The 25706-nt window shown below is 48.2% G+C and overlaps 1 protein-coding gene across 1 annotated transcript in view; it reads left to right on the plus strand.

Moving 5' to 3' along the window:
- NECAB2 (N-terminal EF-hand calcium binding protein 2) overlaps positions 1–25706 on the plus strand; it is a 72961-nt gene that overhangs the window by 46273 nt on the left and 982 nt on the right. The window contains exons 4-12 of the mRNA XM_033069833.2: positions 8265–8290; positions 10935–11032; positions 21304–21440; positions 23987–24105; positions 24222–24301; positions 24593–24649; positions 24756–24868; positions 25168–25245; positions 25609–25700. Coding sequence (XP_032925724.1) covers positions 8265–8290; positions 10935–11032; positions 21304–21440; positions 23987–24105; positions 24222–24301; positions 24593–24649; positions 24756–24868; positions 25168–25245; positions 25609–25700 — 800 coding nt within the window. The remainder of the gene's footprint in view (positions 1–8264; positions 8291–10934; positions 11033–21303; positions 21441–23986; positions 24106–24221; positions 24302–24592; positions 24650–24755; positions 24869–25167; positions 25246–25608; positions 25701–25706) is intronic.

Here is a 25706-nt window from a genome sequence, read left to right on the forward strand (position 1 = left end):
CCAGCAGGAGATCTGGCACCGACTGGCAGCCTGCAGTGCCACATTGCAGCTGCTGATGGATGAACCAGCACGTCTGCTCCTTCCCAGGTGCCAGTTTACTGCTCCTGCCTTTTTTTAAAGTGACATTTATTTCTCTTTTAACTAGTGAGAGCTCTGAGCATGTTTTTCAACAGCATCCAGACCGTTGTTTCATTTTTAGCCATATTCAGTCACTTTTCCTGCTGCCCTTGGTAATTAGAGCTGGGTGTTTTGTTCTGTCAAACACTTCACCATATAGAAAATGTTGTTTTGGTTGTCTTGAAGTTACTGATGAAAGAAAGCATCTGGTCTGTGTCAGGGATGGTTTGAAGCTTGGGACTTTCTGAGGATGGTCTAGAGGCAACTGGAGTCTTCACTGTGCTATTTCTGACACCCACCTGGGGCTGTACAGAGGAAATGGGGTTACATGGAGGCTTGGCTTAGCTGTGACCAGTGTTTCACAAGTGTCTGTGCCTGCATCAGTATGCCAAGGGAGTGAGGAGCTGAAGCAGCCTTGAAATACAGCAGCAGTCTGAAAATGAGAAACTAGCAAATAATGTGTTATGTTGTGATGGTCTTCATCTTTATGGTAAATATGGAGTACCTGAAAGGAAATGAAATCAGTTGTGCTGCAAAAAGCAGTGTTTAATCCTCCCCTCTCCCCCTCCCAAAGTGCCCCTGCTGGTTGTATCAGCTGCACAAGCAAGAGCAGGAGTGCTGCTGTTAGCACACCAAGGGCAAACCAAGCCCAGGGTGTGTGTATGGACCTGGTGCTCATTGCTCCTCACCCCCTGGGTGAGGGGAGCAGGGACATGGTTCATGTTCCTTGGGGATCAACAGGGTCACTCCTGGGAGCCTCTGACAGAGCCTGAGCTGCCATTGCAGGACGGTTTCCCCATTTTTCATAGCCAGGAAAACCCAAAGCAAAACCCTTTCCTTGAAGACTGTGACGAGTGTAAAACTGTGGTGGGGGTAAGGGGCTCTGCCAGGAGAGGTGGGGATGAGTCCAAAAGAAGAGATTTCACAGGGTATTCTGCACTGGAAGGGCTCCACAAGGATTATTGAGTCCAACTCCTGTGCCAGTGGTCCCTGTGGGGATCAAACTCACAAGCTTGGTGTGTTATCAGCACCATGCTCAGCCCAGCTGAGTAATGAGGTCACAGAGGGCACCTTCCATAGCTGCACTTGGATGGTTTGGGACTTTAGGGCTGGTATTTAGCAGGTTCAGTAGCCTCCTCGTGTCATTTTTTTGTTTATTACTGCTACAAGGTGAATGCAACTGTATTGCAGGTCACTGGCTGGAGAAGAGACATCTTCCCATCACATCCCTAATTACTGCTCGTGCAGAGTGCTATGGCAACTGCCTTTTGCAGGGCATCTGCCCTCCAGTATCACAGGCTTTTTGGAGCAAGTCCAGGCATTTTTGGATGTGTGCCACCCATCTGGGGGTGTTCAGCCTCATGGCATATCAATTAGGAGTCAGTGCTCAATAGTAACTACCCTTTTTTCCCCTCTCTCTTCTTTTGCAAACAGCTCTGGAATAGGATTTGTAGCACAGGCACCTTCCTGTGGGTGTATGAAAGCTGTTCTGAGCTCAGCTCAGACTCTGCCACGGTGGGAAGGATGCCAGTGGGCAGCTCTGCCTGTGAAGCCTGCAGGCTGGGCTGGGCAGTGCTCTGGGGTGCTGAGGGTGTGACTGTCCCCAGGAGAGCCACCAGACACACTCAGGGATCTGCCAGGGGCTTCCACATCAATGGGGAGGAGAAGGGAGCAAAGGTCTTCTGCTGATCTTCCCCATGGTAACAGAAGGTCACCTAAAAGGGCATCTTTGGTGATGCTGAAAGCACAGAGGTGGCTATCTGAGACGTTTTTGTCTGGCTTGGGCAGGGGGAGCCCAGGGCAGGGAACTGAGACCTCCTGGTTTCTCTCTGTGCTTCTATAGGCAGAGCAAGTACATTGTGCACTCCCTGTGTGACTGCAGCAGCTTCACAGGGCCTTGTTGTGCTGGGAGGGAACAGCCTTGAAGCAGGATGAATAAAGAAGTGTGCTTTATCCTGAGCCTACCAGATTTACTGTGTTTGTATAGAAGGTCAGTTCAGTTTACCTTGAAAAATCATTGTTTTCCAGATTACTGCCTTTTAATGAGGACTCTGCTGCCCTGCAGCTCCAGAGGAAAGCACACAGTGCAGAGCTCACAGCTTTGGGCACCAGCACTTCCAGTGAACCTGGGTGTGCTTGGAAACTGGACCTGGGCAGCATCTGAGCTAATGAGAACTCAGGGGGCTTAAAACAGACAAGGAGCTGCAGAGAAAACCATGTGAAAACATTACTATTAAAGTGCATTAAATACTGAAACATGACTCTCCAGTGGGCCTGAATGCAGGTGTGCTGTGCAGCCCCAGTGCTGCTCACCTTCCATCTCACTGAGCAGAGAGCCACACCTCTCACCTGGTGTGGCAAAACTGCCCCTGTCTTGGTCATCATCTGCCTAAATGGCAAGGAAAGATGTGCAAGGAGCAGGAAGAAGCCAAACCCCAGGTTTAGTGAGCAGAACATCCTTGGGGGGCACTAGAATTTGGCCTTCCAGCTGGTGAGTGGAAATCATGTGGACAGCAAGGGTAAGTAGGAGGAAAGAGACAGAATAGAATAGAATAGAATAGAATAGAATAGAATAGAATAGAATAGAATAGAATAGAATAGAATAGAATAGAACACATAGAATGTGTTATAAACTCCAATCCTTCCCCACAGGTGAGGAGACTGTAATACAAAATTAATATGTGAAAACTTCATACAAAATCCTCCTTTTGCTTCTCTCTATTTCTGGGCAATTCTTTGTCCCTATTTTTTTTTCCTTTATGTTACCAGGTATTTGGAGAAAAAAATGTGTTTTGTTGCTGGGCTTTCAGAGGCTCTTACTGTGCTCACCAGGTGCTCAGTGATGGAGCACATGCCAAGGGAAGGAGCAAGTTATTGGTTTTGTTTTGGAAAAGGCAGCATTTTTCTCCTCTTCAGGACCCCCCATGGGAGCTGTTCTCCATAGGTGTTTTAATCTAAATCATTGTGCTTCAGTGCTGTCCCTGTTAGGTGGTGATCCATATGCACTCTGCAAAACTTTTCCTCTTTCATACAATATGGATTTGGGGAGAAACCTCTGTCTGGGGGGAGTGATGAGCTCTGTATCAGCTCATGCCTCATGGACTTTCTGCCCCCCTGGAAAAAGCAAATACCTGCTGGGTTATTTCAGCCTCACTGCTCACTCTCTTTATTGTTGTACAGAACTGGGAGCAGGGCAATTGTGTCTGCACCAGTGTGTGCGCCTTAGAATTATTCCTGTGAAGCACACCCCAAATTTATGTCATGCAAGAAACAGGGACATTTGGCAGCAGATAAAAACCATCCCTCAAAGTAAAACCAGAGCCCTAATTGCCAGCTTGCCACAGCTAAAGAAATTAAAGCCAAAACTGATGCATGCTCTGAATCCTTCTCTGCCTGTGTCATTGAAGCTGCAGATGGCTGGATGCTCTTCTGCCTGTGGACAGCCTTGGCATCTGGCTTCTGCTGCATGGGACACACTGCATTTTGGAAGCCATTTTTAAATTAATACCATAAGAGTGGTTTGAGGCTTTTTCTTAAGCAAACAAGTGAGTAAAGCGGAGGTACTTTGATAAGTCTTGGGAAGGATTTACCAGGATTCACCTGAAGATACAATGATGGGCTTGGAAAGTTGTGTCATTCTCTAGAATTATTCAGCTCCTGACTGTATTTGGTATTTCTCTTGCTCTGCCTGGAATAATTTCTCTCACTCTGGGGTTTGTATAAAAAATATTTAATTGAGTTCAGAAACAAATGATCAGAAGTGACCATCTGTGACCCCTTAGCAGGCATCTGGATGCATATTTGCCACTTCTGAGGTGTTGAGATAACACAGCGCTGTTGCTGATGGAACTAGAAGCCTTATCATCAGATGTAATAATACTTTCCAGCTGCACTTGTTGTTTTTTAGTCTTTCCTAAATGAAAATGAGTTCTGCAGGTGGCTAATGCTAGAGGATAATTTGTTTCCGTGCTCGTTTGAAGCCTTGTAGCAAACCCAAAGCTGTGAATAAAAGATGGAAATAAAAGTAGAACGTGATTTCAGGGAAAAAAACCCTGCATTTTCTGTGCTGGTGAAGTGACTAAGCCGTGTGGCTGCTGATGCAAACCTTTCATCTGCCCAAGGAAGAGGGTTATTATCTTCAACTGAAGCTGATGGGGCACTGAGCAGCGTTTGAGCAGCACATCCAGGCAGACATTTGCATGAGAAACGTGAAGATGAGACTTTGATGTATTTGCAACTTCTGAATTCCCATTTTGTTTTTGATTGTACTGCCCCTTGGGAGTGCCTGGGACACCTTTCCTTTGGCTAAGCTGAAACCCAGGAAGGGAATTTCATGCTCCACTCCTCCACATTATCTTTTTCATTCTGAGATAACTTTTCCTCTCCTCTCTTCAGCTGAAGTCTGGAAAAATATGTTAATGACAGCAAGGCAGAGGCCACCAGCATTGCCTTAGGGAGCAGGGAGATGCTGGGAAATAGAGGGAGAGAGGGAGACTGCAGACTCCTGGCTGTGTTTGTTGGAAGGAACCTCTGCAGGTCAGCCCTGGACCAGGAATCCCTGACTGTGCCATGCTGAGACCTCCTGGAGTGTTTTTTGGGTACCCCCTCCTGTGCTGTGCTCCACTGGCCTGGCTAACTAAGAGCTAATGCAAATAATCATCACCGTGGGGAATTTCCAGATTTTTTTTTCCCTGGTGGAAAATACTGATTTGCTTTAACAAAGTGTTAGGCTGATCTGGATCAATGAGCTGCATGGTTCCATCACCCCAGAGTGGCTGCTGGGGGCTCAGCTTGAGCCACCACCCCTGGGCAGTTGGACCCCCTGATAACAGCTCCTGTCTGATGGTGCCTTCTTCCTGGGTAGAGTCTCAAAGGTGGCAGTGTGTGTCAAGAGAGGCACATACAGAAACAAAAAAGCTCATAAACTGATGGAAAAGCAGCAGTCAGTACAGGACAGCTCTGATGAAAGCCTGTCCATGGACAATTGGCAATCAGGGACACAGCAAGACAGAGATGTGACTTCCCAGGGATCCTCATTAGCTCAGGTGCTCATCAAGCCACAATTGAACGCTGGGTGGGGCTTTGTGGGGAGAAATGTTTTTCTTTCTGGAGTACATCTGGCAAGCAGCTTCTTGCTCCTACAAGTCATGCATCAGTAATTACTCTCTGGACAAATTCACTTAATTAAGCCCAGTGAGGGGATGTCTCACAGCATGGTCATTGCTCTGTAAACTCCCACATACACAGGAGGACTATCATGCTTAGAGGTTTTTCTTTTCTTTGAAAGAAATTCTTCCTGGATGTGAACCAGGAGAGGAAACTGTTTCCCTATTGCCAATATGTTTGTCTGGTCAGATGATCCTGGTGTCTCTGGATGGGGGTGAGTGTGAGCAATAAACAGTCTCTTTTTTGTGGCCAAAGTAGTTCATGGCTTGGGCTCTGCCTTTCCAGAAGGTGATATGAGTTGAAATCTTTTGTTTGCCTCCTACTTCTTTTGGAGCAGTTATGCCCCAGATGGCAAATGGAGAATCTCCAAAGTAAATCTTTGTTTGGAAAGCAAACTCAGAGGGTGCCCAGCCCCAGCTGACTGGGGGTGCAGGGTTGTGCTGCTCCATGCTACAGCCTCATTGGCTACAAAACAGAGAAAAGGCTTGGATTTTCACAAATACTTGGATTTTCTTGATTTTTTTCTCCTTTAAAAGAAAGACTTTGGTTTTGGAACAAGATCAAATAGATGTGGTCTCTACTATGCAGAAAAAATCGTATGACACAGAAATTTTTAATTATTCCTTCATTTGTACTTAAACTTCATTATATTCTGCTTAGTTAGTTGGGTTATGACTTCAATTAGCTCTTGAATTAGTCATATTATTAATGCAATAAAAATCAAAAGCTAATTCACAGCCAAGTGTTCCGCTGCCTGAAGGACTTTTTGGATTTTTTTCCTGAAAAAAAAGAAGGTAACTAATGCTCACCTGAATGTTTTTCTGCTGGAGGAATTTATGATATGTGATTGCTCCAAAAGCAGCCTCTGAAGGGAAGCTCTGGGATGAAGGGTTAGGGATGATAAGGAAGCTCCACCTCCCATTTCACCAGGCCTGAACCCCACATCCTGAATATCTGCAAAATAAAAATCCCTACTGGCATGATCCATGGTGGAGCTTAATTACTAAAGTATTCAACCACCAGATAAGCTTGTAAATTGTTTTGTAGCTGGGTACTGCTCATGGCTTTTGCTGTGCAGCTCCCAAGCTGGGCCAGAACCCCCCTGTAAGAGCGGTGGGGACGTGGCTCTGTGTCAGCGATGTTCCCAGCAGGAAAACTCCTGGGGGATGCAAACTGCCTGCTCAAGTACCCATTGATTTCTCCTTACAGTTTTTCATCTGAACATTATCATATTTTTTTATTAAGTCAGCTTGTGACTTCAGTAATTTCTTTCATTAGGCTTATTCTGAAGGCAAGATGGCTTAAAATTAAAAGCAACTTCTCAGCTGAGTTAACATTCAGGCACAATTAAGTTAAATCATACAACAGCAAGATGTGAGGAAATGAAAGACCAATTTTGGCAGCAGCAGATCAATTATTACAATGCAGAATCACATGGAATACAATAATAGATATTTTTCAGAATATTTTTTTTCTTTTTAACATACCCTAGCTGCAAACCCATAACCACGTCAGTAGGTGTTTATAAACAATAACTTCAGAAAAATATTATTGAAACACTTTGTGAGTGATGCTGATGTCAGAACTGCTCTTATGCATGTGCCTGAAAGCTGCATTTGTCTTCCCAGGCTGTGTGCTGGAGAGAGCCTTGGTGAACAAGCAGCCCTGCTGCTGGGGCTGGCGTGGGGCTGTGCCAGGGCTGGAAATGCAGCTGCTGGGGGGCTCTGAATTCCTCTGCTGCTGCACTGCTGAAGCTCCGTGGTGGTGATGCCAAAGTGCTGTGCACTGCCAGAGCTCCTGGGATGAGGAGTGGCTCTGTTCACAGTGATTTGTACCTGTGCATTTGGCATGAGAACAGCCAGCCAGGGAAGCTGAGCCCTGTAGGATTCAGGGGAGTCATTCCAGGGTTTGAGGAAGACAAGTCCCCAAGGGAATGGAGATGAGTAGTGCAGAAGGCCATGGTGCAGAGTGCTGCCACAGCAGCCACCCCTGCAGGTGAGCCCTGCACCACCAGGGTCCCAGACAAGAGGTGACTTCTTTACAGGGTGGGATTCAGTACCACGTGCTTTTCCAGCAGGGACAGGGCAGGGGGCTCACTTCTGTCAGGCAGCACCCCCTGAGCTCAGTGTTTTGTGTTTGTGTGTTTGCCTTGATCCCAGCATCAGGGCTGCAGGAGGATGCTGCAGTGAAAGCCCTAATCCTCTTGTGCTGGCAGGTTAGACAGAGCAGGGATGAGTTTAGTTAAAGAAATAACTTTCCAGGATATAATGAATGGATAAAATAAAGTTCTATAAAGGGATCATTCCAGTCCTTGAATGGCACTAATGATAGTGTGGGAATAGGAGACACAAAGGGATTAGCAGCAATCTTTATTTCCCAAGCAGGTTGTCTGTTGAGATGTTGTTACATAAACTAAGTGTTCATGTGTTAAGAAGTAATTGTGCAGTTTTGCCCAGAGGGAGTCCTGGGCAAGAGCTGCTTCATAAGGGCAGAATTAGGAGAACTGGTCTGTTGAGAAAAGTATATTTTGCAAATTTTTATTCTGAGTAAATGGGACCAAACACTTTCCTGTGCCATATCGAGTGTCTCACTGGGGTGTTGCCAGGCTGGATGTTTGTGAGGAAGTCAGAGGAGTTGATGTGCCAAGTGTGCTGGGTCCCCCTTGGGCAAAGGTGGGGGGATGTACAAGTACCCATTTCCCTCTCAGGGAATATCCAAAATAACTTGTGAGCCTGTTCCAGCTGCACAGATGCTGAAGATGCCCTGAGTGACACCAACCCTTCTCTTCTCCACAGGCTGTCCCCACTGGTGGCTGGGGATGCTCAGGGGTGGGTGATGTTGCAGGAGGGCATCTGGAGTTAAACCTGTGAGAATTCTGGCTGTAACCTTCATCTGTCCTTTACATTAAAGTTGTCTTTCTTTCTTTTTTTCTCTTTCTTTTTTCCTGCTTCCTCCCTTGCCTCGCTCTCCCCCTCTTCCAGCAATGTGGACACCAAGGAGCTGTGTGGTGAGTGCATTCCTCCTTTTGGGCAAAAGCAATCACGGTGTGCATGAGAGCCTTCAAAGGTTGCATGAAACCCAGTGCAGACTGTAGTGCTGTGATCTGGGGGATCTCAGCCCTGCTGCTGCTCTGCTCCTTACTCCACTGGAAAATTGGCAGAACTTTTTTCATTTTCTTGCAACACAAATGGGGTCAGAGCTAAGCAAAGCACATGGATCCTGTTCAATAACAATCTGGAGTTTAATTTCTGGAGATGTCATGGCTTCCAGCTTCGCTCTGAAGTTCAATAAACCCACATCCCTCTGCAATACCTGTAACAGGTTTTTCTCTAGGCCAACCTTCATGTTTCCCAGCAGGCTGCCTGAGGGGTGCACTGCCTCTGCTGTACCTCCCACAGCTTGCCAAAATTAAAGGCTGAACAGAAAATCTGTGATAATATTTTGTCACACACCTTGACCAGAAAGGGAATGTTTCCTGCTGGGGTTTCTGAAGGGCTTTGCTTCAATAGGAGCTGACTCAAACTGCTCACTCAGGTGTATGTTTCTATGGATGTTTGATATTGGGAAATGTTTCCTGCACCCCAGCTTTTTGGGAGGAGATGGAAAGAGAGGTGTGTGGCCTTGCAGAAAGCTCCTCCATCTCTTCTCCTCCCCTCCTGTGCCAGGATGCAGAAGAACATAAGAAGCCACCTCAGCAGGTCTTCACCATTGACCTTCATCACTTTGCCATGATTTACAGCCTTTGGAGGTCTGGCTGGGAGTGGGCTGTGCAGACACAGATGGGGTTTCTGGGTGCCTGTACCAGCAGGAGACAGTTTCTCCTTATTCCTGATACCTTCAAGACTTCTCTGTCCATGGGTGTGCCTGCACCAGGACGTTGTCCAGGGTTTCTCTCCTCCTGATGTACTCAGCCCCTGCCCACACCATTTTGAGCATCCAAGCTGGCAGCAAAAGCAGCATTTCCCTTTTCCAGGGGTTATTCCTGCTTGTCCTTGTTTTGGTATGCAAGAAACAAAGATTTCCATAAAATCCTTTGGTTTGAGGATGTGATGGGCTTGTTCCCATCCCTCCATTCTCACTGCCAGCTGACCCAAGAAATCAAACCCCCACAGCTTGAACCATCGACTTTGCCAGGAAAGCCAGGGGTAACAATGGCATTGTTTGACCCCACACAGCTTTCTCCATCACTCTGATAACATCAGGAAATTACATGGCTGTCACCCAGTGTGATCCCATCTCTCTGCCTCTCCCAGGGGTGAAGCTGCCAGGAGAGAAGGGAGATAAACCCATCACCTCCTGGGGAAAGCTAGGGGAAGCCAGAGAAAGGATCAATCAGCACAAGTTCCTGCCTAGATCTGTTATCTGCTGAATACCTGCCATTGCCTGAGATTTATTTCTTGCTTCTCTTCTAAGTATTAAACATAAACCCTCAGTTTGTCTAAATGGGAGCTGTGGTGTCTCTCTTGAAATGGATTGTGTGTTATAAAATGTTGAGAGCATCTTAAAAGTTATTTCTTGAGCCCTGCAGCTTCACATGAATAAAAAACACTAAACCAGCAGAGCTGAATACTTTGTTAAAGTCAGCTCTGCTCTCCTCCCATGTGCTCCTTGGTCAGTCTCAAGGGCTGTGCTGTGCCCATAACAGCTCATTTCTCCTGAAATGGATGGGCTTTTTATTTCAGGACCTAGAAAAAAAATCTTTACCTTTCAGATCTGGTCTATTTTTCTTTCCCAAGTAGGAAGGGAAAACCAAACAAACACACTGCAATGAGAATAAGCTGTTTACTTATCGTGGAACAGCTGCTGTCAGTCATGCTGTGACATTCCGGTTTCTGCCAAAATCTTCTTCCCTTTGGATATGTTCTCAGGCTGTAAATAGCTATAGGCACTTCTAATTAAGCCAAGAAAAACTAATTAGTGGGATTGTTTCCTGAAGTTTATGTCTTGCTGCTCTTCACAGAGATGTCACCTCCGTGTGAAGCTCCATGTCCTAGTGCTGAGGAACAGCCCTGGTGGCTTTTAAGGAGCAGCTTTTTGCTGTGCTCTGTGTCAATCACCACAAACAGGGCAAGGACAAGGATGGCACAGAGAAAATGTGGATCTCTCTCTGTGGAGCACATGTGATTTTGGGCCCAGCTTGCAGCTCTTTTCCTTTCAAGGCATATTTTACTCTCAAAAGCTTGTTCAGCCTGTGATGGTGGGCTGAGGTGTAAATGTGATAGGAATGTAGGGAAAGATGCAAGACCAGTCTGCTCATATAAACTGGGGTGAATTGGAAGGTATTTGGATGTTTTGGGTGGCAAAGAATGTCAAAGGAATGGAGAGAGGATTTCTTTTGAGACCTCTTCCTCCATGGCAGCAGTAGGAGAGAGAGGGACAATATCAAATACAGAAATAGGCACAGAAATAAAGAAGCTGGGGAGTTGTTTTCAGTGGGAGACACTGGGTCTTACATCTCCTTTTTGCAATGAGAATCACACCACTTGCCATCCCTGCAGGATAAATTGTGACTTTGGCTGAGGATGCAGGGTGTAACCATGCCCCTGGAACCATCCTCAGGTTTATGTTACCACCAGTAATGGATCTTGCTGTGCCAAGTAGCCCCAAGTTACATTAACCTGTTCCCACCGTGCTTCTCTTGGTTTTCCCAGACTATTTTGCTGACCATATGGGAGACTATGAAGATGTTTTGGCCTCCCTGGAGATGCTGAACCTGTCCATCCTGAAGGCCATGGACTACACCAAAAGGGTGAGTGCTGCTCCCTGCCCCGCGGGTTCCACAGCTCTCACTGAGTGCTGTCAAAGTTGCGTTGACAGAGCACATAAATCTGAAAGGTCCCCATCCCCTTCAGCAGTGCTGTGTCCTCCTGCTCTGCAGACAACACAGCCTCTGGGTCCCTCAGGTGAGATTTTGGATGCAGGATTGTTGTCAGCATCACTGAGAGGGCTTTTGGAAACTCATGGAGCTGCCTTTAAATCCAGCTCCCACCTTGGAAGGCATGCTGCTTTCCAAGCACAGTTGCTCATGTGTGAGGCTGCTACATTAGAAACTAGAGTTGTGTGTTTGAAGAACTGCAGAGCAAACATGCAAGCACCAAAATCAAGACATAATGACCTGGTTTATATGTGCAAAGTAGCCCTAAATCCTTAAAAAATCCATCATATATTTTAGTGGTACTGGGCTATTATAGACAGTGACACTGATCAAGAAGCATATTGAAGTTCATCTGTGTTTTCCTATAAACTCTGAGCTGATGAATTGTATCAACATCCCTGCTGAGAGGTGCACCACTCATTTGTTGTCTCACCAGGCTGAGAGAAGTGTTTATAGAGCTTTAGTTCCTTTGAAATTATTTTCTTCTCCTTCCACACCACTTAATAGTGCAACTGGGCTGTGCCAGTGATATTTACTGCCTCAGGATAATCAATCCCTTCTCCCACTTCTACCTTCTACCACATTTGCATTGTTCTTTTGTGCACAATGAATAAAAAGTCATCTTCCTCCTCACTGGTGAGCACTAAGGTAGTATGCTGAGGGCCAAGCCAGGGAGGAAGGTTTTGCTTTTCCCAAGCAGTTTTAAATACTTCCTAATCCAACTACAGCCCTCCTGCTAGCAATCCAAATTGAAATCTCCCCTCCATCTATCTTTGAAGCTAAAAGAGAAACTCAAATTACTCCACATTAAAGAAGTGACAATGATAAGCAGTTTCAGGAGTTAGAACGGGAAATGGCAAATTTCTCTCCCTTCTTGCTGTTAAGTAAAGAGCTTGCTTTCCTTGCTTGATCAAAATCCATCCATTTGGAGTCTGTAAGGCAGCATGGAAAGTGAAGGCACATATTTAACACGTTGATGTCTTGCCATAATAAATGAAAGGCAAAAGTCTTTGGCCAAACACTGATCTGTCTGAAGTGCTAGAGATTTTTTATCAACATTATGAAAGAGTTTAAAAAATCAGTACAACACCAATAGTTCTTTTTTATGATTAAGTTTCTGTGTCTGTTCATGTCTCATTTATATTCATTATTAGCAATTTTCATGACCATCAGGTTTGCCAACTCTGTATTTTAAATAAATGTTAACATGCTAATAGAGATCTTAGTAATTCATTCCATCTTGTTCGTGATGCCTTCCACCACTGCTTTTCCAATGTGATGTGAATACATATGACTAATTCTTACTAATATTTTGCAAGGGGAAGATGGTCTATTCCCTGCTTATAAATGAGGCATCTAAGCATTTGGGTATTACCTTGCATGAGACATCTGCAGCAGAAGGATGGTTATTCATAATCCCAACCCACTCATAAGAACAACTTTCTCCCTCCTTGATTCAGCAAATTGTGGCAGGATTCACCTGCCTTAATGGCAGCATGTCAAGGTTATTTACCTAAACCTGAGCTGGTCACCTCCATCAGGATTTTGTGGAGAGGAGCAGGGAGGTCTGGAGTCCTGGAGGCACCTTCCTCCTGTGACACTGCAGGATCACAACACTCCATCTCAAATCCAGACACTTCCCAAACCAGGTGAGGGAGTGTTGCCCCAGCATCCTCCCATCCCCTCCTTTCATCAGCCAGTGGGGTGTGCTGCTCTTCACTGCCTGGCAGATTTTTGGCAAGGGAGCAAGCAGAGCAAGACTCCATCACACACAGGAGCTGGCAAAGAAGTATTTAATGAAAAACACAGTTCCCCGCTGTGATTTTGTGAACAAAGAGGTACAAACCTCATCAATGAATTATTCAAAGGCAGGCACTTTGTTCAGGTAAAGAGGCAGGAGAAAAGAAAGCCCAACAGAATATAAGCTGTTGTGGGTGGTAGAGAAGCCTGTCTCTGGTGTGCAAACAGGATACACTTGGTCTGGAAGGAATTTAAACCTCCTCAAGTTCCAGCACTTTGCTGTGGGCAGGGACACCTTCCACTAGACCAGTGGAATACAAAGCCCCACCCAGCCTGGCCCTGGGCACTTTCAGGGATGGGGAGTTTCCTTCTGCTCCATCTTCTCCCCATGGGATGTTGTAACCAGGGGTCCCCTGCTAATGGGGTAGCAGGATGTTTAGAAGATTCATACATTTAATACAAATTTTCAGAAACACTGGGAGAGGTGAAAGCTGGCCAAAGCAGCAGGTTTTGGTAAAGTGTGGTTTTGTGCCCTCTGATGCTCGAGCCTGTTGCTGTCCCTGCACCTTTTCTTGTGGCCAGATCCTGCAAAGGGCTGGCTGATGATGCTGAGCATTGTGAGTTGTAGCAAACTACTTTGCTGTGAGCTGCTCCTGCTTCTCCACAATAAAATACACATTTCCTAAGCTAGAGAAAACTATCAATCATTTAGGAGCATTCCTATTTCCTCAAACAATGTATTTGGGGCAAACAGTAAATGAAGGCTAACCTTTTTCTGTGTTGTCTTCCTGAGAGGTGCCAGCTGACAAGAGGGCATGGAGAACCATGATATTTAATTGCTGTTTATAGTTCTCACCTTAAAAGACAGCTGATTATTTCTTGCTCATAAAAAGAGAAAGCAGCAATTATCTCGTGGTGGAGGAGCTCATAAAGTATCAGCAGTAATTAGATTCAGTAGTGGAAGGTCTCACACAGCAAAACAAAATCTGTCATTGTAATTATTTTCCAATACAGTGATGTCCGTGCCGCATTGAAATGACTGCTGGTGGCAATTGGAAATGCAAAGTTAGATTGGAGAGAAAGGAAATGATCTTTTGGATTCTAAATAAAGCTGACAGCAGGAGATGTTCCTATATCATTCTCTTTTACTGTTGTACAGTGCAGTCAGCAAACACCAAACCCACCACGACTGGGCAGGACGTGGTTTGTGCCCAGTGTCAGAGGTGGGAGTGGGAGTGGGAGAGCAGAGCCAGGCTGGTGCTGTCCCTCCCCCTCTGTCACTGCTCAGGGGACAGTGCTTCACCATCCCTGTCAGTTTTGGGGGTGGCAGAGGGGGTGGTTACCACTGCACACCACACCCAGCCTGGGAAATGGGACAGCTTGGTAAAAAAACAGTGTTGGGTTTTGAGCCTGAGAGGTCAATTAGCCTGGTTCCTGACAGGTCCAGCTTCCACTGCCAGCTGCTCTGGGATTGCTCCTGCTTCCAGCTTCTGCCAATTAAGCATTTTGCAGGACTGACCATGGAAGCATCAGCAAAGTGACCTTAAGTGGTGAAGCAAACTTTAAAAGCAAGCTGCAAAGAAATCCAAATATGCTGAGTGATGAACATTTTTAAGGATGAAGCAGGTCAGATTTAAAGTCAAATCACTTCTTCCTGGGGATGCTCCTGTTGGCAGCAGATGGGTCCCAGAAGCACTGGTGACTGACCTTGGTGCATGCCCTGTCCCAGATGGAAGGAGAGTGCTTGTAAAACAAAATTACCCAAAATTGGAGCTGAAATTGCAACTGCCCACGCACATGCCAGAATGAGACTGGCTGCAGGGAAGAGCAGGGTATATCAGGAAGGATTTATGGAGCAGCCCTGAGGATCTGAGGGTGGGCCTGGACCGGCTGCTCCTTGGTATTCAGCATCACATTTGGTCCTGGAGAGAGAGCAGAGATGTGAAAAAGTGTTTCACTCCTTGCTTGCTCACTGGCTTCTCTGCTGCCAGTCTCTCAGTTGTCTCATTTATGGACCTGGAGAGGAAATATGACCAAGTGGTGACACAACACACACTCCCTAGAGCCTTCTCTGTCAGAGTGCCAAACACCACATATGTCTTATGGACTGGCAGTGTACCCAAAGCAGCTGCAAACACATTTTCCCCTTAAAATTCATTACTTAGATGTGAGAATATGCAAATCATAAAGGGAAATCTGAGTGCACTGACCTTCAATACCAGCTGCAGCTGCTCCAGCAGCAGTAGGGATCCCAGAGGTATCTACACACAGTTGAATAGGTTTTCATGTTCTTTTTGAGTTAAATTGTTCCTGCAGCAATCCATCCTTATTGTCTCTGCCTTATGAGATGTAATTGCAGTGAACAGGAGGTGCTGGGCTCCTGGGGCTCAGTGGAGGTGCTGCAGCAGATGCCCTCTCCCTGCTGCTGGTGCCAGGCTGACCATGGGTCTCCCCCAGTTTTCAGCCCCCAGCAGCAAACTGTGCCTGTTTGAGCAGCTCAGTTACAGCCCCAGAGCAAGAACCATCTGCCAGCAGTCTTGGATGCTAAAAGTGGTGGATGGTATTTTTTGTTTTACAGCACAGCCCAGATCAGCAATATAGAGTGCTCTTATTTGCATTCTTACCTGCCAAACTTAAGCTTGCCAAAAGTGATATTGCTCTTTTTTGAATGATGACACCTCGAGATAAAATAGTCGCTAGAAATAATCCTCAAAATGAACATTTTCCTCCCATCCTCCAGCTAATCCTTTATCTCAGCCTTTCATTTAACTTGAGCAGGTTTTCTCCTGCTCTGCAGAATGGACTTGGTGCTCACACTGAGGGTGTCAGGATCCTGGGGCAGGGCTGTCAGGTGATGGACCCATGGCAGGGTGGAACAGCAGCACAGTTCTGGGTTGTGCCCAGCCCAGAGAATGTGAGCTGCTCAAGGCTTCTCACAGAGCTCATGTTCTGGCCTTGCCTCATGGTGGTTAAATGAATAACAGCTGAAACTTCTGGTCTGGGTTTGGAGCCCATGGGGTGCCACTGCAGTGCAGCTCAGCCAGGTCTGAAACACTCCTGTGATGCAGTTTGAGAAGTGATCATGGTGAATGGCTGTGGCTGAAAAAAGAAAAGCGTGGTGATGGGTCAGTGAATTGGTAAAGGATGAGTCAACTCTCCATGTGTTTTGAATGACACATTTCTGAGCATTTTCTGTATCAATTTCTATAGCAAAAGGGAGATGCTGGTCTCTGGAAAAGTTGTGGAACTTCATAGCTGAAGAACAGTCTGAAAGGAAAGAAGGTGCTCTTGTTTAGCTTCTCAGAAAAGATTTCTGCATCTCTTCTCTGAAACTAATTTAAGAAAACATTGCACCACAAATTAAAACAAAATGTGCTGCTTCAGTTCTGCAAGAACTGGATTTTCCCCAGCTTTTCTGTTCAGACTCCAGACCAGAAAGCCACTTCTCCATGTGGTGCCATCCTGAGCCACTTTCCTGCCAGCTCTGCAGGGCTGTACATGAGATCCAGCTGGGCTGCCAGACTGTGGGGAGAGAGGCTGGCAGGGACCTGAATCTTAAGGTCTCTCTTGGAACTTATTTTTAGACTGAGATCCTCATTCATTGCTCTTCTGTTTGTCTGTTGCTACAAAGTTCATGTCCCTCCATTCTCTCTGAAAAGGCAGAGCATCTTCTCTGGAGGCCGTGCTTGTGCTGTTCTGGCTCCAGCTCTCATGGGCCTCCTGTAGGACATGGTTTTCCTCCTCTTCTCTCCCATTTTAGGTCTGTTGTTACTGGAATTTAGGTGAATTGTATGGTGAAGATGTCAATGCTGTTTTCTTGCCAAACAGTCTGAGAGCAGCTTTAAGGAGTCACCAAAAGGAAAGGCACAGCCAGGCTGAGCCTTCAGCAGCTTGGCCACCCCACACTGCTACATCTGCAGGGTCCTTTCAGTAGGTCCTGTTTGGAAAACAAAATCCGCACTTTCCTTGGAAAACTGAAACAAAACATGTATCAATTTGCTGCCTTGTGGGTACTAAACACAGCTAATTAGGAACATGAGTGAAGCCAAGGGCTGATTACAGGCAGGGTGCTGAGGACAGGAGGCCACACTTCCAAGCCTGCTCCTTGCTCAGGGTGCAAAGGGTCAGAGCCTCTGGATCCACAGTGACCCTGGGGATGTGCAGCACAGCAGATACCTGCCCTTCACATCTTCACACGAGAAATGATGGGATTCCAGTGCAGCAGGGACCTTCTGTGATAGTGAGAATGGAGAAGTCCTGGGATGAATTGCTTGGGAAGGGTCCCTGGCAGGAGACCTTCAGGACCAGACCATGTGAGCATGAGATGAGATTTGCAAAAGGAGGATTTTATAGCAAAAACTTTTCAAATCCATATGATGCTGTTATCATTTTATAAATCTGAACAGGTGTCTCATTTGAGTTTTTGGAGCTGTTTCTGGAAGGCTGAGGGTCTTTCATATGGTAATGCTTTCATTTATCAACTATTTAAATGCCTGTTCTCTTCAGGTTTCTCCTACTGATTATGTGCCAGGCAATCAGTTTTGGGTCTCTGCTTTGGAAGGATTTAAAAGTCAGGGGGAGGGAGAGGAGAAAGAGGCAGGTCTGAGTGTTATTTTAATTATAAGAAAATATCTCTTGGAAGCAAACAGGCAATTATGAGCAACGAATTTAAATCAGCCACTCAGAGATTACAGTGCAACACATGCCTGTTTTTTAAAGGGCTGGGTGGGTGGAAGATAACCTCTCCATCATCCTGGGATGAGGCTTGAGGTGTTTTATGGCATGGCAATAGGTTTGTTGTCGGGTTTTGTTTTTTTAACTGGAGGAAAAGTGTGGGTGAAACAGAATTGCCTTTGGTTTCCAACTGAAAAGCCTTCTCAGTTTGGCAGCATCACTCTGTGGGTGTGCTTGGACTGTGGTTATTAACAGTTGGAGATGTCACCAGTGTCCCCAGGCATGGTAATTGTCAGCCAATTTGGGCAGTCCTGCTGAACGGCAGCACTGGGAAGCCTCCTTGCTCAGGTTGTAACCCTGTGAGGCAAAGGGAAGATGTGGGGAGGTCACAGTGGGTCTCCGAGTTCGTGGGTGGTGCAAAATAATCTATACCTTACATCTGTAGTCTTAATGAGCTGAATAGTGACCTTTAAAAATGCCAGCAAAGAAGCTTTGAGATGTTCAACAATACTAAAACTCTCACTCCCCTGTGTCTGACAGTCACAAGGACATGGCCAGGAGAGCCCGTTTTTAGGCATCCCTTTGGTGAGGAAAACTTGGCACTGCTTGGCAAATCCAAGCACTCAGCAGCATCAGAATGCCAGTTATGCTTTGCACAAGTAACACATCCCAGGGGTGTTTTCATTAATCTGTGCCAGAATTTGGGCAATTTTGGGTGGGTGCATGTGAAAATGAAAAGCTGGAAAGCTGTGGTGAGGCTTTGAGAGACTGTGCCCCTATGTTGGCTGCCTCTGTGTGTGGGAAGGTGCCTTACAGACACGTGAAAAGCCTGGGATGTGAAGGAGAGGGGTGGATTTGGGGCTTGGGCCTCAGCCAGCTGACCAGAGACCCAGCCCTGGGTGACATTTCCCCAATAATGCAAGCTGTCCTTTTCACACTCTTCTCTCATTTCTGAATGTCTGTGTTTCATTTCCTGCTTTGTCAAATCATGACGCTTTCTGAGGCTCTCCTGAGAGCCATCAACACAGAAATATCAAGGCCATCCTTTCAATGATGTTTTTACACTTGCTGCACATTGCAAACACTCAGAGCCACCTGTTTGCAGCAGCAGAGGTCAAGGCCAGGCAGTTCAGCAAAGAGCTTGTCTGGAAATGATGGATGGAGAAGAGCAGGCTTGGAGATGTGCAGGAGTTTCTGGCACAAAGCAGCTTCATTGAGCAGCAATTATTATACCATCACCATAAATATTTTAACTTCTCAAGCTAAGCAAGGAGGAAATAACTCTTCAGGGTGGAATTAATAAGACCAAATCTCATTAAATCTCACTGACAAATGTTTTAATAAGACAATGGGAAGGATCCAATATAACTGCTATTTTTAATGGTTTGTTTTTGCAACCCTGAAGAAGACATGAGGAGAGGAGAGAGGTAGGGGGGAGCATGAGAGGTTGCTGAAAAAACCTCTAAACACATGCATTTCTGATTCAGCTCCTGAGAGCAAATGTCACAATTGGGCTGGCAAATGGCCCGTTAGTTAAGAGGGAGAAAAAAAATCACTGTTGTTTTGACTTCAGATCTGTTTGACTTAATGGCCTGTCAAAAACCATCAGATCTTCACAAACACCCCAATTTTGTCTGCACTGGCTGGAATAGCTTTGTGCCTAACATCCATCCATCCATCCATCCATCCATCCATCCATCCATCCATCCATCCATCCATCCATCCAATCTGCATGTAGGGAGTTAAACTGATTTAAATAAATGTGGGAATCACCTGTTTGATTTTCCTTAAAGCTGAACCAAGATTATAGGCTGTGGTTAGGTAATAAAAAATCCAGCATTTAACTCCAGATACTCTCACAGCTCCAGCATCACCATCACCTCATTGTGCACCACCATCTGTGAGGATTCCCATGAGGTGCATGTCCCCAGAAACACTGTGGCTGCAACAGGAAGGGGAGCAAGTTTTCTTGTGTTAGACAGAAGTGATTAACTGCTGCTAATTGGATGATCAAGAATCTGTCAAGAAACTAGTGCTTCCATACCAAACCGGGGTGAGAAATCAGCTCTGTGATCAGTTTTCCCAAAGGGCTTTTTCTATCAGCTCATTCTTCTTTTATGATTTAATATGGGAGATAAAGGCTGAGATAAAGGCCCTCTGGGTTCTTACAGAGCTGCTCCAGTTGCCATGGAAATAACCCTTGTTAATAGCTTCCTCATAAAACAGGAATAATTTGGGGAGCTTGGGGTGCTCATGTTGTGCTGTTGCATGCTCAGACAACCAGCGGTGTGGGACCACTCCAGTCCCCTGAGTGTGGTCATTGCTGATGGAATGCAGGGAGCCAGGAGCATCCATCCCTGTCTCACAGCTCCAAAAATTCATTAATTCCTCCAGAGGAATCCCATTCCAGGGGGTGTGAGCACACAGGGACAGACTGCCCAGCAGGCAATGTGCTGTCCCAGCAGGCACTGATGGGTGGGAAAGAGTCTGTGAAAAAGTGATGCTGATGAGCTTGGGTTTAGAGGAGCCTTATTTCCACTGCAAATATTTTCAGTTCTGATGCTGAGTGGCTGGCTTCAGCCAGAGCTGGTGAGGTCAGTGGCCACTGGGCTGGTTTTGAACTGGTTGGAGTGGTGTTGAGCCAGTGCTGGATTGGTTGGGTCAGTGTTGGACAGTCTGTGTCCATCTGCTTGTGCCATGTCCCAGCTCTGCTGGTGGCTGTCAGGAGGGGTAGGAGCAGGACTGTGCCGTGGAGAGGGCTCAGCAAAGCTGTGCTGGGAAAGGAGCCCTGGGTGCTTCATGCAGATCAGTTGTTCTATTAAAATATTCCAGGTGTTCTTTGTCTTGAAAAAGTTTGTATTACCGTGAGAGCTTCAGTCGGTCAAACAGCACACTGAGCCCTGTAAATCATCCCAAACCACTTTAGCTTTAGTGCTGGGTTGGCCATGCTGCTGTGGACTAGGGCACTGTGTAATGTGCTGAGCTCTCTGAGTGGGGATCTCCAAAGCACAGGATGCACTTTTATTGGCTGCAAGGCAATAGCAAAGTAATTTAAGATCATGCTGCAGAGAACAACTACAGGCTTTGGGCAGCACCTCCTGACATTGCAGGGACTGGAGGGGAGCAGCTTTATAGTAGGACCCACAGCTGGTCTGTGGGTTAGAGAGGGTTAATAAAACAGGTTTGTTTTGAGACGTATTCTCTGACCAAGGCTGTTGGCATGGAGATAAGAAGTGAAGGAGGAGAAAAAGAAGATAAGTAGGAAAAAGACCCCACAGCTGTGGAAAGTACTGTTAGAAAGGTCCTGGAAAGAATAGGGGTGGAGAACTTTCTGCCAATGATTGTTGTGTTGGCTACTTGTGACCAATGGAGAAAGTGTAAACTGTGTAGAGGGTATAAAAGACAGCAGCTGTATTAAACAGGTATTACCCTTCTGAAGCACGGTGTGCCTGTTGTGTGTCATTCTGCCCCTGCAGTGACACAGCCTGTGTGTGGGTGCTGGGCAGCACTGCATGGGCTGGGACCCTGTGGTGCTGCGAGCCCAGCTCGGCACCCACCATGCCCACTGTGTGTACTCACCATGTGCCCAGCCCAGCACCTACCATGTGCCCACCATGTGCCCAGCATAGCACTCACTGTGTGCCCAGCCCGGCACCCACCGTGTCCCCAGCATAGCACTCACCATGTGCCCAGCCTGACACTCACCGTGTGCCCACCGTGTGCCCCTGCAGGTGTACGAGAGCGGCAGCAATGTGGACCAGTTCGTGACCCGCTTCCTGCTGAAGGAGACGGCGAACCAGACCCAGTCGCTGCTGAGCTCTGTGGAGAGCGCTGTGGATGCCATCGACGAGCAAACCAACCCCGCCAGGTGCGCAGCGCTCCTGCCCTCCTCTGCAGGGGCATGGAGGGGGAGAAGGAGGATTTGTGGGGTGAGGGAAACAAAGCAGGCATTGTGCAGGAGCAAAGGGGAGCTGGGCGAGTGGACGCCTTTCTCTTTGCCTCCCTTCCCAGCTTCCTGAACTCTGGGGCTTTTCTCCACCGCCCTCTCCAGCTCTGTCCCTTCCTCTGCTGCAGTCCCCAGGGTCCCCTGGTGTGGGGATGCAAACCTGGGGCAGCCCTTGGCACCAGGCTGGGCAGCGCTGGATGCACGGGGCAAAACATAGGCACCTGCAGAGGGGACAGCACACAGGGACAGATCCCCGTGCCAGGGATGCTCCTGCCAGAGCACTCACCGAGCATAACCATCCCCAGGAAAAGGTGTTTGTGCACTGGGGACACTTACCTGAGGACAGACAATGCTGTCAACCTGGTGTCATGAGGGGCTGTCCCCATCCCAGCACCCTGGCACATGTCACCAAGCTTGGGCAGTGCAGAGCAGACCCTGCCAAGATTTCCCGGGTGCTGCCAGGGCCAAGCTGAAAGGAGTTCCAGCAGCAGAGGTAAAACAGCACAGCCCCCTCGGTGCCAGTGTCAGCAGCTGGAGACAGGACAGGCTGCCATGGAAACCTGTCTGTTTGTCAGGCTGACAGAAGGAGCCCTTCTCCTGCTGCTCCTTCAAACCTGGAGGCCTCGGGTTGCTTGCACGGGGATGTTTTGGCTTCCCCAAGCCACGGGTGGGCAGAGGGGCACATGGAGAGTGGAAATCCCAGCTCCTTCCTAAGACAAACTCAGCACAGTGAGATCTGAGCAGCTCTGCCACCATCCCACCAGCTTTTCTAGCAATCATGCTCTGGGTTTCATCATCTCACATCTCTTTCTTCTCTTTGCTTTGTGGCAAACCTTGTACATAAAGAAGTAGGACCTCCTGCAAAACAACAAAGAGGAAACAAACCCAACATAAGGCAGAGAATTAGAGCCCATGAATGACTTTTCTGGCTTTTACTTGATGATGTGTGGGCCCAGATCATAATAAGGAGTATTGCAGTTGTTTCTTCATGAAGATAATAGCTAAAAAGAAAAATAAATCCCACAAAAAATGATCTCCTACATCCACATGAAGACAGAGAGGTGGCCTAAAAAGCATGAACAGAAAGGGCTGTAGAACAAAGGGCAAAGGCAGAGGTCCAAGATGGGGACACCTCATTAAACTGTGGTTAAAATAAATCTCTCTCTGTTTTTGCCTGCTTTCCTGTCTATTGACAGGGGATTGTCCAGGACCAGCAGTGGTTTAATTGCACAGCCTGCAGCAAAGGGATGCTCCTGCAGCCTTTATTGCTGCTCCTGCTTCCTTATCTTGGAGACGTTCTTTGGGACCAGATCTGTACATTGTGTTCCTGTGTGGAGCCCACACTGGCTGATTTTTGGGGTAGCTGGGAAAAGAGATCTCAGCAATTGTGCTTTGGAAGTGCCAGGGAAGGGACAGGAGGGCAGGGAGATGCTGGCTGGTGTGGTGCCCAGGGCACTCAGCATGTTGTCTCCAGCTGGAAGCTGCTTGACTAACAAAGGATGCCAAGAGGAGCCAGGGCTCCCAGGCACCTCTGTCAACAGCTGGCACATGCTGCTCTTGCTGGAAGGAAACACTGGAAATCCTTTGAGCTGCTAAGCCTCTCCCTTTGTGGTGCAGGCTTCCTGTGGGAGGAGGAGAAAAGAGAGGGTCATTTTTCCCCAAACCCATTCCCATCTCACACACATGGATGGCAGCTGCAAGCCCTTGTGAGGATGGCAGATCTTAGTTAGCATTCTCTCTGGCTCGCAAGTTAATGTGGTCCTCTGGTCCTGGGAGGACCACCAAGGATCTGGTGCTGGATGGTGATTATGGATCTGTGGAAGTGTTTCAGGACAGCTTTTTGGATATTTGAGCAACCTCCAAGCCACATGGGCTTTGTAGACCCAGACAAAGAAAGCAGGGTGGAGGAAATGCTAGAGTGGATGTTTCCATTCTCCAGAACTGCAGCTGCAGTCTGCTAGTGGGATGTTGTGCTGGTTTTATTGCCTCTGCTCATGGGCAGCCATTTGGGCAGGGGCAGCCTGGGTGACAGCAGCTTTTCCTGCCTGAATGTCACCAGTGCCATTGGACTGCAAAACCAGCGCCAGGAAGGTGCAGCTGGCTGGGCACAGCTTCAGAGGCCTGAGTGTTCCACATTGCAGGTGTCTGTCTAGGACAGAAAATGTCCTTGAAGCTGCCAGGAGGGCTTTGCTGTTCCATAAGCAGGAAAGAAAAGTGATGGCTGCTGGGAGCAGCCCACTGACATTCCTCTGTTTCTGACCCACTCCCCACTCTGGCTGATGCCAAAGGATGGTGCAGGAAGCCTGCACTGCCTGGGCATAGTGTGAGCGCTGTTGCTCTCCAAGGGGTCTGGCATCATCAGAGCTGCCAGAAAGGATGCTCCAGGGCTGGCTCCCCAGGGCTCTCTCATGCCACTCTGGAGTGCCCAGCTCTGCTGTCCCAACACCCTGTGTGCTCTCTGGTTGCAGGCACTACCCCAGCAAGGATGGTCATGGCCTGAGTGACACCTGGTATGACAACTCCGTGCCCACCTACCCTCCCACCACCTGGATGGTCCCCAGGGAGCAAGGAAAGAGCTTCCAGACTGGTAAGTGCTGGCTACCTGGGGGGGCTTGGAGCACTCAAGTCCCAGCAGCAGCACAGGGCACTCAGGGGGTGCCTGCAGGTGCCCCTCACTCCATCACTGCCTCTGGCTCTGTGCAGGTTCCCCTGACACCAAGGCAGAGGGGCTGGAGGGGCAGATCAACAGGCTGGCCAAGCTGATTGGCAAGCTGGAGGACAAGGTAAGAGCCAGCATTTCCCTGTGTGGGGCTGTCCTGCCATCCCAGGGACAATCCAAAGACCCTGCCCCAGCTGTTTTGGGGCAGGGATGAGGGCATGATGTTGGGAATGGGAGCACAGGGAACATTTGCAAAGGTCCTGACTGGAGGTGCAAGCGGCTCTTGGAGCCCATTCCCTGTAGAGAAGGGGGCACAGTCATCGAAATGCTGAGGACAGAAACCCACCAAGCAGAGAGGGACAGGCAGCCTCAGGCAATCCACCACCCCCTCTGCTGCTTATTCCCCTTTTCCCAGACCCTGTGGTTTGACCTGCACCAGCGGCTGTCGGACAGCGAGAGCACGGCTTGCACGGTGAGTGTGCCCAACCACCCCCGTGGGTGCTGGGTGCAGCACAGAGCCACACTGGGGGGTCACTGTGTTTCTGTGGGTCTCACATGCTGTGTTTGGGGCCTGGCAGTACCTGCTCCTGGTGAGGAACGAGATGACAGTGTCGCACAAGCACCTGGGCGAGTTCTGCAGCTCCCTGAAGCAGTACCTGAAGAGCGTGGCCGGGGAGCGGGACTGCTTCCAGTGGGTACCATCAGCAGCTGCATGCTGGGGGGCTGGGAGGTGGGGGGCTTGGCAGGGGCTGCAGTGAGAGCCAAGTGAAGGACTGAGGCAAACCAGCCAGGATTTGGGATCTAGTCATGCTCTGACCAACACTGCTTTTGCATGGGCTGAGGAGTGCTGGGATGGGGGCAGGGCTCCCCTGCCTGGGCTGCTGGGGCTGGGTCCACCCTCGGTAGCCCACCCTAGAGCACACCTGTGGCTGCAGAGGAGGGAGGCATACCCCGTGCTGGGGGCTCACCCCCTCTCCCCATTTCTGCCAGTGTCACTGCAGTGAAGCTGCCTGATGGGGTCACCTTCATCATCTATGAGTTCTGGGAGACTGAGGAGGACTGGAAGAGGTAGGGGAGGAGATGAAAAAACCCATTTTGGGATGCTTGGGTGTGGAGGGTTGTTGGAACAGCTGAACCCCAAGCTCTGTCCCCTGTCTGATAGCAGGGCTGAGGAGCTGTCTGTCTGTCTGTCCTAGGGCTGTCCCTGCAAACAGGACAGGTGGGTTGGGGTGGGTCTCTCTCGCACCTGGGAGTGCCTTTGGATGTGGTGATGGGAAGGGTCAGTGTCCTGCTCCAAGGCAGGGTGCTCTGCACAGGGGAAGTGAGCAGGATTGCTGGCACCCAGCCCTGCCAGAGCCCGTGGTGCAGTGGGGGCTGGGATGGTGTTTCTGGGGGGCTGGGTGTCACTCACTCTCTCCCACCCTGGTGCAGGCACCTGCAGAGTGCCACCTGCAAGGGCTTCCAGCACGTCAAGGTGGACACGCTCAGCCAGCCTGAGGCCATCTCCAGCGTGGCTGTGCCAGGTAGGA

This window comes from Catharus ustulatus, chromosome 11 (genome assembly GCF_009819885.2).
Source record: "Catharus ustulatus isolate bCatUst1 chromosome 11, bCatUst1.pri.v2, whole genome shotgun sequence".
Lineage (NCBI taxonomy): Eukaryota > Metazoa > Chordata > Aves > Passeriformes > Turdidae > Catharus > Catharus ustulatus.